At 41.9% G+C, this 12,556-nt stretch overlaps 1 protein-coding gene across 5 annotated transcripts in view; it reads right to left on the minus strand.

Annotated features, from left to right (window-relative positions):
* Positions 1-12,556, minus strand: part of RPAP1 (RNA polymerase II associated protein 1) — a 41,684-nt gene that overhangs the window by 7,582 nt on the left and 21,546 nt on the right. For all 5 annotated transcript variants that reach the window (XM_075105595.1, XM_075105592.1, XM_075105593.1 and 2 more), the window contains 9 exons: positions 11,050-11,184; positions 10,693-10,872; positions 8,543-8,700; positions 7,036-7,215; positions 6,068-6,269; positions 4,103-4,212; positions 2,017-2,212; positions 953-1,102; positions 336-478 (listed from right to left, as the gene is read on the minus strand). In XM_075105595.1, coding sequence (XP_074961696.1) covers positions 336-478; positions 953-1,102; positions 2,017-2,212; positions 4,103-4,212; positions 6,068-6,269; positions 7,036-7,215; positions 8,543-8,700; positions 10,693-10,872; positions 11,050-11,184 — 1,454 coding nt within the window. The remainder of the gene's footprint in view (positions 1-335; positions 479-952; positions 1,103-2,016; positions 2,213-4,102; positions 4,213-6,067; positions 6,270-7,035; positions 7,216-8,542; positions 8,701-10,692; positions 10,873-11,049; positions 11,185-12,556) is intronic.

Here is a 12,556-nt window from a genome sequence, read left to right on the forward strand (position 1 = left end):
TCCGAGGAAGATTCAATAAGCTTTTCAGGCTATGTCAAATTCCCATGTTTAATGAGAATCAGTTCTACTGGGAATCACAGGACTTTTGTCACAGAGGAGATAAAAAGAAACTGGTCACATTTCTCAACATTGGCACATCAAAGAGAAATCTGCAACCACGCTGCTGGTCTGACTAGAAGGCTCTGTGACTGGAGAATATGCCAACGAGTAACTACATACAGGTCCTACTAAAGACCAAAAATTATGACAAAATTGCAGTGCCACTATGTGCTTTTTCAATTTTCCCAAGTTTTCCCATGTACCAGACTACAGAAAGGAAAAAATGCAAAGCTTACGGAAGAAACTCTGGATTAAAGGCAAGATCCAGTAGGACTTCGTAAGCCAGATGCTCACTCCCTGGCAACAGACGGCTTAGCAATGCCATGGCAACACAGTGATGGAGTGAGGCATGCTGGGCATAATCGGGACAAGTGCCTGCCTGTACAGGAAACAAAACAGATAAAAGCACTGTATCATTTGTCAGCAAGGCAATCAACAAGGACGGGACGGTCAAGCAAGACACAGATCTTGCTGGAAAGTGAGAGACTGAGGCAGACTGTAAAAGCTGTCAGCATTCATACCAAGATCTTTCTGCTTCCCTGATTGTCTTAGATACTTAGACATCTTTTTTAGCAGCATGCTTGAAACCTTTGTTCTCACTGTAGCCAGAAGACAGGCAAAAATATAATTTTGCCATCCAAAGTATTTTGGATCTAAATCCCCACATCAGCAATTGTAAAGATATTGGTTGTTAATAAGGCATTAAAAACATCTGAAGAGTCACCAGATGTAAGTCAAATATGCGAAAGAACATGGATGCCAAGACCAGCTGCCAGTCTGACACGCTGAGTTGGAGAGGCCGGGGTGAAGTGAATTCCTCAAGTGAAAGAAATGAAAGGACTAATAACAATACCGTTCTCCAAGCCAACGCTAACACAAAGTACTGCAGATGATATTCATGGCGCAGGATCCATGCAGATGAGGGAGTTACAGAGGGAGGTCCAGTCTGCCAGCTTTGATGCAGATAATCCTTCAAGCCTCTGAAGCCCAGCACAGAGCTGTACTATAAAGGAATCAGAAGGGAAGACAGTTCATGCTTGGAGGAAAGTAAAACATAGCCCTTTCCAAGGCCTACCCCCTACCTTCTCCCATGAGAATTCCTGATGGCTACTCCAATAAGGATATTTTTAAATAGCCTGATAAATATCTGCTTTTCTGCCTCAGGTCTCACCTACATCCATCATGACCATCCCCACCACAGGTAAGTAATAGTCACTGCCTACATTTTCCATGGCACTTTGTAAGGCAGAAGTCTGGCCCGTGGCTTAAGAAGTTTTTCCTCTCATCTGGCCAGATATGGCTATTAGTAACTGGTAAGCTAATTCAACATAAGATGACAGAGGAAGGTTTTGAGACAGCTTGTGCTAGGTACTCCATCTCTCTAGGGCTCTGCCTTTTCCTCTTCAGAGTTTGCACTCTTCCATGACACTCTCATTCTAAATACTCAGGCCAACCAGAAGTGAAAGAAACCTCTTCAGCCACTGTAGCACCCATTCTCTTGTTTAATTTTATCCCTTTTTTCTTTGCTATATACACTTCAACGATCCCTTTTCTCCTCTGACGCTCAGTTATCTACTTTGCTTAGTCAAACAACCGTTATTTAACCCTTCTCAACATTCTTTATAAATCCATCCTTTAAGTGTCATCATCATTCATCACCTGCTCTATAATTCCAGCTTCCCAGTGTCAACTGGATACTGGAATTCCAAGACAGAGTACTTTTCAGATCCTCATCCCACCTGTTCTGAAAATGGTGGTATTTCTCTCTATAGCATTTTGATACTTTTAAAATAAAAATATGCAAAAATTCTTTTTTAATAGTCCTACTAATATCATTCTTAAGCCTGGGAAGATACAAATACCAAGCTCCCTCACAAGCATTCCCCTAGAACTTACAGTTAAAAAGTCTATTCTCACCTTGCTGGTCAGGCCTTTGTGAATGTGAGTGATGCTATTGATGAGAAACAGGAGGGCAGTGAGGAAGGGGAAAGGTGACTTGGAACCAACCAGGCTCAGGGGAGGTTTGCCTCCAGTGCAGCTCAGAGATGCAATGCTGCAGACAGATTCTGGTGCTGGGGAACAGGACAGAGGGTTGCACAAAGCAGAACATGGCCTGTGTGAACAGATAAAAAGGGGTCAGGTCAAGAGTGCTCATCCTGCTGAAGAATTATCTTGTAAGAATGTTACTGTCTGAACTGTGTGACACATTGCACTAAAATAGAAGGTCTGAAGACTGTTCAAGAAAAAACTTAGTATCACAGTTGGTCAAGTAAGCACTATCGCCATACAACCTAATGCTAGTGAGCTGTCATGAATTCTAATCTTCAGCTAAACTGTTCGTGACATGCAGAAATACTGATGCAGTGACACATCTCTGATGTCAAACCTTTGAAAGCATTGGGCCTTTGATTAAAAAACAAACAAACAATACACATTTCCCCATGTACATACATAAACCAGGCTATAAAGCTGCCCACCCACCCCCAACATTTCAATAATAAACCAGCAGTCAAAGCCAAAAAGCCAGCTTATATCTAAAATTGACACTGCAAAAATGCTGCCCCTTACGTACTCATGAAATGCATATTTTTAAAGTCTGTTCAGAAAGAACCTAGGTTTAATGTACATGAACATAACCGTGCATACCGCTCTTGGTGTGTGCGCTCACCTCGTGTGGGTAAAACCAGAGCTTTTCATACCAGCAGTGCTTACGGGGCCCACACTAGACATACCATGTCTGTACAGGTAAGACCACTACAAGGAAGAGTGACCATAAGCATGTTGCACAACAGAAATGGGGCAACAGGGCAAATCCTGTCAAAGATCCATACCATTACTCCACGACAGAGAACTAATTCTGTAAATGCGCTGCTCTTCTTTCCACTGGCATTAGAATACAGGAGATGCACGAACAAATCTGGGGCTCACAGAGTACCCTGAACTCCTGGCTCTAATCTGCCCAGAATGTTTAGACAAGATTGTCAAAATATTAAGGGAGAGATTAGCCAATGCTTCATTTTTACCAGCCAGTGTTAAGAACAGCCCAAGAGAATTTCTTGCTCATGGCCTTTTACAGCCTGACCAAACCCATCGGTTTCAGATCTCAAGGACAGGCAGGAAAAAGCCTAATGAGTGCCCTTGTACTGGAAGCTTTGGTGCTAAGAGCTTCAGACCTCAGCTCCCTGTCATGAAAGAACAGGGGCCAAACTGTTTGGTGACCATTCAAATATCACTTAAAAATCAAAGATTTCAAGTGCCCCTTACATAAGACATTCTAGGAAGCAGCCACATGTCTCCCTGACTACAAGTTAGGCCTTTTAGGTTCACCCTCTCCAGAGGTTAGTAGGGTGGCTCCCTCTACAGCAGAAAGGCAGAATACCTGCAGAGCTTGACAGTTCCCGGAGCCAGAGACAAAGCTCATGTTTTCCAAATGTCTGAAAAAAAAAACAGTTTGGTACCTGGCCTTTCACTTTCTTGCAGGGGCTTTCAAAGCCTTAGTGAAGCTCTGCAGGAACTTCAAGATGCCAGTCTAGTTTAAATTATTTTATATAAGCAGCATCACACAGAGCACATGAATGGTAGGCGCACACACATGCTCATCTCCCCAAGGTAAGAGGGACTCAAATTGATGTTGTTGGTTTGTTTTGTTTTTTTTTTTAAACCAGCGAAACCAAAGAAGAATCAAAGCCAAGAGTGACTAAATTCAATCTGAAATTGATATGAAAAACACAGCTACATGGAAGCACAGAGATGCAGACCCTGCAGCAGCACCAGTGGGAAAGAATGAACTGAAGAACCTCTGTGGCCATCATGCTTTTTGCTATGAGGGGAGAGAGGACAAAGCAGGGTGTAGACAGAGCCCTACTGCACTCCAGTTCACACATATGGGGCACATATCTGCAAGGAAAAGAAGCTGGAGGGGGAAAACTGCCACGCAGTACAGTATAGAAACGACGTTCCCTTAGCTTTTGGCAACAACATCTTAGCAGTGAAATGATTTTACCTGAGCAAGTCCCACATGCTGTGTAAGGCTGGCTGACTGAGAAGGGGCTGCAGCACCTCAGATGTCAAACGTTCCAGTTCCTCTAAGCAGTCAATTGGATTGACTGATGGCTGCAGAAGACATGGAGAAAGATAGGAAAAGATGGTGAACGAAGGCATTCCAGTGAGGGCAAAAGGACACGTTGATTTAATCGCTTTCTCTGTGTTTATCATCTTTTTGCCAGACCACATCATCTACAGAGTGGTACTGCTCTAGGTGTTTTTCTACACAAGTATTAAAATGCATCACAGAGATTTCTTAATTGGCTGGAAGTAAGGTATGGGATCCTTGGGATCAAGACTCCCTAGATGAAAAGTTGCCATAAGTGGCTAAACTCCCCTCCCCATATCATCTACATGCTAATCTTTCCATTTAACTTGAAGATGACACAGAGACCTTGAGAAAGCAGAGTGGCACCATGAGGGTCTCAAAAAAAACAACATTATTTTTTAAAAAATCAACTGGATAAAGGGCAATTGACCTACCCATCAAAGCATGACTGCGGATGAACACTGCACAGAGGAGCATCTGTGGCTTTTAGAGAACCATCTGAATTCTTCCAACCCTAGTAAGCAATATTCCAGGTTGAAGGAACATGCTGGCAAATTTTTATGTTCTTTTCCTTCATTAGAATACTGCTTTAGCATACAGAAATACGCATTTCTAGAATATAAAATCTGATGTTCCCCCAGGTGAAATCCCCCCCCCCCCCGAAATCAACAAATTCTACATGAAGATGTTAACTTTAGTTCTTAGTCATCTAACAAAAATATTGCAAGAAGGTCCAAGTAATTAATCTAGTTACCATACATGTTGATTTTTTTTTTTTGCACTAGTCCATTCAAACATGCTACATGCAATTTTTTTTTTAATCAGATTAGCTAACCACAGGTAGATAATTGAACAGCTTAAGTGAACTTCTTAAGAAATTACTTTGTCAGCCACTCTTCTGGAATACCTGTAGAGGCTGAAAAGGAGTACTAACCTCTTGGTTATCCTGGTTCTCTAATGCTCAGGACCTAATGACAGCATGTGAAGGGTACTACCAACCTTTGGTGCACTAAAGACATCTTTGAAAGATACTGGCAGTTTCCACCCCAGCCACAAACTCATTCAGTTGCTTTGGACAAATTTCAGAGGAGTTGCAGAAGTGTGAATAACTACAGCCATGAAATTACCCCCACACCCTGAAGGTGGCTCTCCCAGGTCAGACCTTGGGCCTGTCAGTTGTGCAGTACTGAAGAAACTTGCACTTATCTTAAGAACATGAACCTTTAAGGTAGCTAAAGTATAAGACATTCTCCAACAGCATCACACTGATGTGTCACCTTCAGAAAACTCACTTTAAAAGATGGTGACATACTACAACTGTAACTGGGTTACAGAATTTGACCTTGAATGTCAGTAGGGCAGCAAACAAATTTATCTTTGTTTCCTAGCCGAAGTTCATATGGCATGATCCTCAAAGCTCAATCTTCTAACCAGATTACTACAATGTAGCTGTACACGTGTAAGCTCTTAGACCACAGCAAATGCAAAAAAAGTGCAACTTGATTTAGGCCACAAGGAAAAAGGACTGCCAAACTAAATTAGATAGTATTTGCTTTATGCTTTGGGTCTCTGCAGTAACTTAGAACAGTCACAGCACTACCACATACCTTGATTGATACTCTGAGCCCAAAGGAGGAAAGGGCAAGAAAGGAAGACAGCGATATTTGGCACTGCTAATGTGAAGGATCAGCAGACTTATCTGACCTTAAATGCCATGCAGCCTAGATATGAGCTGTGGTAAACAAAATTTAGTCCTCAGCTAGATGCCTCAACATCTGTCTTTTTGCAGCACTGCCTGTAAGTTCAGGTTTTCAGAGGTAATACACAAGCCAATGCTGCTGAGATGAAAAGCCTCCCTGTATTTTCAGGCCTTACCTGTTGGCTGCAAGCACTGTAATAAACTCCCAGGTAGTTCACATAAGTTGTGGTCAGAGGCTGGAGAGTTTGCCAAGTTTCTGTCTGGGATATCTCCTGGAGGAATTTTTTCAGACTGGTCTCAAGGAAGGGCTGTAAGCCTGACACTTGGTTCCACGCTACTGGAGGAGGTGGAATCTGTTCCCCATCTTCTGAACTATTACTGAAACACAATGGAAGAATGACACCGGATAGCAAATGTGTCTCCAAAACAACTGTCTCTATAAATCATAATTTTTAATAGCAAGATTTCCAATTGCACGCAGCCTGGAAGGCGACACCCAAAAACAGCCACAAGGGGAAAAAAGTCTTTTTACGTTCCCACAGACTAGACCAAATCAATTTAGGCAGAAAGGACGAATGCAGAATCTACTCACGAAAGCTGAGGTTTCTTCGCCTGCACTACTCTGTCGTTGAGCTATGCCCTAGTTTTATCGGACACGCTACCTCAGTATCCAGCTTTAGTTCGCTTTGTGCTTTTCACCAGAAAAAGCACCTGTCTTGTCTTCAGCAATCCTACTGCTTTGTTGTCTATCCAACCAACAACCTCTTAATCCTGACCCATCTTAGTCTCTGCAGAGAGGTTCTTTCCTCTTAACCTCAGGGAGGTTACGTTCTTTTCCCCAAAAGGAAGGTCAAAGGAACCTCCTTGCTCCTTTCAGCAGGGCATTTGGCTGCCCTTCTGCCCCATAGCTGAATGCAGATTTTTACTCCTGCCTCTTACCAAGCTAGCAGGTATACAGCTATCAGACTAGATACCCTTTCCAACCTTGTGTCAGAGGAAACACACCCTACCACGCAGGAATTCACATGTGGGACAGTAAACCACCCAAAATGAAGGAAAAAAAGAAGGTGATAGCCAGGTCTCCAAACCAAAGACAGGACGCCGACTGCTCAGATATGCAGAACTGGTGACAGAGAGGGCCTACCTGCTCAGCTTGGCCTGCAGCTCTGCCGTGTAGCCTGCTGTTTGCGTCACGTTGGTCAGCAGAGTTACTACTGCCGTAGCTCGCTGGACAAACAATTCAATCATAGGGCTCTTCCCACGGCAAGTGGTGAGCAATCCAGGCAGGGACTGCAGTATCCTCACCAGCACAGGATACAGATCCCTATAGTACGAATCACAGAACAGATGAGGTTGGAAGGGGTCTCTGGAGATCATCTATAGTTCAACTCCCTGATCAGGCCAAGTCAGCTAAAGCAAGTTTGCCCAATAACATGTCCAGTTGGATTTTGAATATCTTCATGGATGGAGGGTCCACAATCCTCCTGCTCCAGTGTTTGATCACCTTCACTGTAAAAATATTTTTCTTACACTTAAGTGAAATTTCCTGTATTTCCATTTGTGCCCATTGCTTCTTGTACTTCCACTTCATACCACTGGAAGAACCTGGCTCTATCTTCTTTACACCCTCCCATCACATTTATATATTGTTAAAATGAGATTATGAGAACCATCACCACTGCCAAAATAACAAAAATAAACAGACATGGAAAAAAGATGACAAAGGAAAAATACTGTCATTCCAAATTAATCTGAATGGAACTTACCTAATACTCTGCCTCTAAGCATTCCAATAATCTCTTGGGAAAAACACTATTTTATTCTTGTTTCCCTAGTTCTGAAATTCTCAGCTGAAGCATCCACAGTTATAATGATGCAAATTTAAGGAATCATCTGCTGTTTCTCTTTCCTCAACATTTACAGTGCTAAAAAAATTATATACTGTTTTTACTTGTTATTACACTAAAACACCTGATTAGGCTGGAGAACACAAACTCCCATTGCGGAGAGAGAATCTCCCTTCTGAAACTTAATACTGGCCTCCCTTTTACCCTCTTCAGAGCAACTCCATAGCCATTCTGGTGCTTCCAAGTCAGTGCAATTACAGGAATAAGATTCAATGTTTGAGGTAGGTCAGACTTAGCCCAGTGCAAACCTTGATGGTTACGTGCAAGAACTTGTACTGAACTGAGAGTCGACACAGCATACAGAATTTTTCTGCATCAGTTTGCCTCACTTAGCATGCATGCTGCTGACTGCTGTCCAGACTGCCTTTAGATCATCAGATTCAATCTTGGGTGTGCTGCAAACTATGTGTCTTGATGTCACACAAGCACAGATTATTCATGCCTTCAAGGGGAAAAAGATGCAGCCCTAAAAAGTCACAGTGATCTCCCATAGTACAGAGAAGAAACAACACAATAACAGTGCTTAAACACAGGAGATAAACAACATCAGAAAAAAGTCAATACTCAGCACAAATACTTTTAGAAACTGGGAGTTTTACTGCAGGAGGCCACAGAAAGGGAGATAAGAATCCCTGAAGGGAGCAGAGACTGAGCCTGGACATCCCTGTATTTGCCCCCCTGGAACAGGATGTCCATTTTCTCTGCTGTGCCCACCACCCCCATTTCTCCAGCTTTGGACTGTACCTGTAGAGATCACAGGCCTGACCATAGCCAGCTGCCACAGCCCACAAACGGAAGGCTTCAGTGCTTAGCCTGATGGCTTCCTCCCTTGGCAGGAGCAGATCCAGTGGGTCTTCAGCTACAAATCGACTTAACCGATCTTTCATTTCGAATTTGTTAAGCTGTAAAACACAAACAAAAAAGAAAAAGAGCAAACAACAAAAAAGACAAAGGAATAAAAGACAACAGTTGCATGCATCGTTACGTCATTACTCTGACACATGAGAAGAGCTGCAGATTTTAATTCAGCCCATTCTAAACTCCTCTTGCACTGTTCAAATCTCTCTTTATCTTGTGTAATCTTAAGGAGCATACTACAAAGTATCAATAAATGGTCAATGCCTATTCAGAGAAGTATTCCTGGAAGGGATGCCTAGGTGTTACCTAATGCATTCCTAACACAGACCATCTACACCTAAATCATTCCTGACAGAGGTCTGTCTAGCCCACATAGACTCTTGTTTTGAATACTCTCTGCAGCACTTAACTGATTTTTGAAAAAAAATACACAATTATCCTTCTTTCAGTAATCCTAAATAGAACTCTGTTACTCCATATAGATATATCTATATAGATACAGATTATGAAAAACACTGTATACAAAAGCACTGAATTGATGCTGATATTCTTTCTGAGAGGGCACACTAAATGGCTTTCAGAGGTCTTACAACCTAAATCCTTCTATGATTCTGTGTTTATTTTATAAAAGCGTACCTCCTATCTATTTTATAAGATTATAGAATTTTGATGCCTTGGATATGTTCTGAGGTTATTTTAGTATTGAATTAAGCATGACATGACTCATTTGCAGTTCTCTAGAAATAATTTTTATCCTCCCCAACAACTGGGTACTTTTGGTTAACCATGAAAAAAGAGCTGCTCTTTCCTTCTCCCACACATACAAATGCTTGTGCATGCTCAAATGAGATAACAATGTCTTTTTCACAACACAAGGACAGATTATAGATAATTTAAAATTCAAATGCTTCAGAAACATCTTGTAGGGAAACCAATGCACACCAGCAAGAAAGCAAAGGAGCTGATGAATCAAACTATAAATTCTGACACCCCTCCTACAGAACAGGGGGCAAAGTAAAATTTACTTCCAGAGGACGAAGATGGAAGAATTTTCTTGTTCGTTAAAATAAATTCCTACGTTGATGATTTTGTCTTAGTTCTTTACTATCTTCCACTCCCATGTTTAAATGCCCATAACAAGCCATATGAGAGAGCAATAGAACCAAAGCCTGAGTGGCAGAAAACTTGTAAGCAATTTTTGCATGCCTTGAAACACCCAGAGTACACAAAGCCTGAAATAGAGTAAAATGCAGAGATTTTCTATTATGTTCCTAGCACCCCTTAACAACCTTTAAATATCCATAATCAGCACATTATTCTATGTATTTTATAGCACAGACTGGTGTTCTGCTGATGTTAGCAACTTCCTGGATGGCAATTTATTAGATGCTATTAACAATACTGAACCAAAAACCCTAAGAGGTGCTCGTTGCACTGTAACGGGTGCTGCTCTTAGTAGAGGTTATGCATTTATAGCACTGGTGTGATGACCTATATGAGTGAATGCAATTATCTCTGAAGTGGAAAACCTGTCAGGAAGTAGATAAGAGGGATGGGAACTACTGATAAATGACTTCAGAGTTATTAAGACAAATGGCAGGAAAGTTCAACCAGGGTTGTAAAACAGAAGGATAGCGATTAAACCTCTAGTTTATACAGTCCTAAGCTACCTGTTACTGGAATACGGGAGAGTACAGAGCATCACACACCAATGTGTGCTCTAAACATCTAAACCTCTCAACGCAGGTCAGTATAACTGAGCTGTGCTACGTGATTTTGCATAACTGTGCTATGTAGAACAAAAAAAAAAAGCAGAGAAAAGCTTGAGACAGCTCTTCTACTGGCACACAGCAGAAGGCGTTATTGTCACGACGCTGTCAACAAGTCCTTCAAAACACATATGCACCTTCTTCACAATGATTATTTCAGCTTCAGCTCAGAGTCATCTCCAATTAATCCTCTACCTGTACTTAGGAAGTAAGGCACAGAGAACAAAAGCCTTTGCAATCAGAAAAGCTTTTCTGAGAATCACTCACCAGCCTGGCTGTTGCATTTCGGCCTCCACATGCCAACACTCTGATGAACTTCATAGCACCGGCACAAGCAACTCCATGGAGGCTGGTGAGTAAACGCCCTGGTTCAGCCACTTGGGGATCCCACTGAGTAGGGAGAAATTCCCTGACAATGGTCTCAATCAACCGAGGACAGTCAAGCAGCTGCAGAGAAGTAGCAAGTAGCACAAATAACTAAAGGTAAACAATTATGCAGACATGCAGAAGACATACAAAACACAAATTTGTGTAGTCTCCTTGCTATAACTTTACCTGCTTCTTTCTTCCCTTTTTCAAACCTTTCTCTACTATTCCCAATCTCCTATACAACGGGAGATTTACCTGGCTGCACGCTTCAGAGGAATGCCTTGCTATGTGGGTGAGGATATGCAGTATATCCAGGACTACTGTTGGAACAGGTCGTACCACCTCCAAGATATACCTCAGCCGGTGCTGGATCCGTGTCTTCAAAAGTCCCTGAAAAGGGAGGGGAGGTGGGAAAAGAAAAAAATCCATTATGCTCTTAATGATGGCTCTCTGAACTGCAGTTGCTGGAAGACAATTATATCTTCTGCAGAGATATGGTTTTATATTAGCAGTGGGGAAACAAAGAGATAAGTTTCTGCGGATTTGCCAGTGCGCTAGCAAATGAGCATGAGTTAGTTCAACAAAGCAAGAACAACTGAACTTCTGTTCTGAATCAGACCGCTGGTGGGGTCTGGATACTTGTGTTTTCCAGAGTATGAAATTGCAAGTAACAGAGAGTAGGAAAACAACCTTCCCTATAAAGGACTAGTAAAACCTGATGTGGCTAAAAAGGCTCCTTGAATCATTTTGGCTAGACACCACCTCCACCTAATGCAGCAGCACTCTGTCTGACAGTACCTGTTCTGTCAGAGAGGGCTGACAGAAGCAGACAACAGACACCAGTTCCTATTCTGCAGCAGGAAAAAAAGAGATGCAGAGAGATCATGTGATTTTTTATTTTATGGTTCACAGAGCGGAAGACCATGATCAGTGGCACTGCTAGGAAGCAAATCTTCAGATCAATTGACAGCATTATGCATTCCTAGTTCTGGGAAAAGGCTACTAACTCCCCAACACCTGAGTTTGTATGAATCGATACTTTTAAAAAGTTGTAGCCAAGCAAGGCTTCAGTTCTAGGCCGTTAGGCCTAGTTCAGATGCTAGTTTAAATAGTCTTTTTCCAACTGTGTGGAGTAACTGGGTTGTAACAGCCACAGAAAGCTGTGAAATGGAATTTCACAACTACAACAGTGAAGAATTTTATCCCAAATATCTTCTGAATTTGGGCCATCTGGAACAAGTTAATAGCTATTATGCTGAACCACGCAACTGTTTCCAGAATCGCAAACTGATTCATCTTTTCTATCTACAACTCTTTTGTTAAGCTCTTTTTGTTGAGCTTTAAGGTTTTTTTGTTAAGCTTTGTCACGTAGTAGAATACATCTGAAATCATGAAGCCTCAAAATGAGACCAGATGCCCAAGTACAGTAATTCATTTGCCCAGTAAAGCTTTTAACCAAGTGCCATTCAAACACAGGCTGAAGTACGTGAACTGACATGATCACAGGTTTTTATGATTGCAGCAGGCAAGAGAGTTGTATCAGCTCCACCAAAGTTGGGTTTGAGATAACAAAGATTGCTATTTTTAGATCTCCTATCAGGAATGTGGGATTAAGCTTAAATATGTGAGGAATCCCTGCCAAATGCTGTAATTCTTTATCTGAGAAATGCAAATACAAAGAATGATATTGGGGAAATGCTAAAGTAGCCACCTCATGTCAAATACAGAGTGCCATTATACAGATCTAATCAGTTCTGAACTA

The sequence above is a fragment of the Phalacrocorax aristotelis genome, chromosome 10 (genome assembly GCF_949628215.1).
Source record: "Phalacrocorax aristotelis chromosome 10, bGulAri2.1, whole genome shotgun sequence".
Lineage (NCBI taxonomy): Eukaryota > Metazoa > Chordata > Aves > Suliformes > Phalacrocoracidae > Phalacrocorax > Phalacrocorax aristotelis.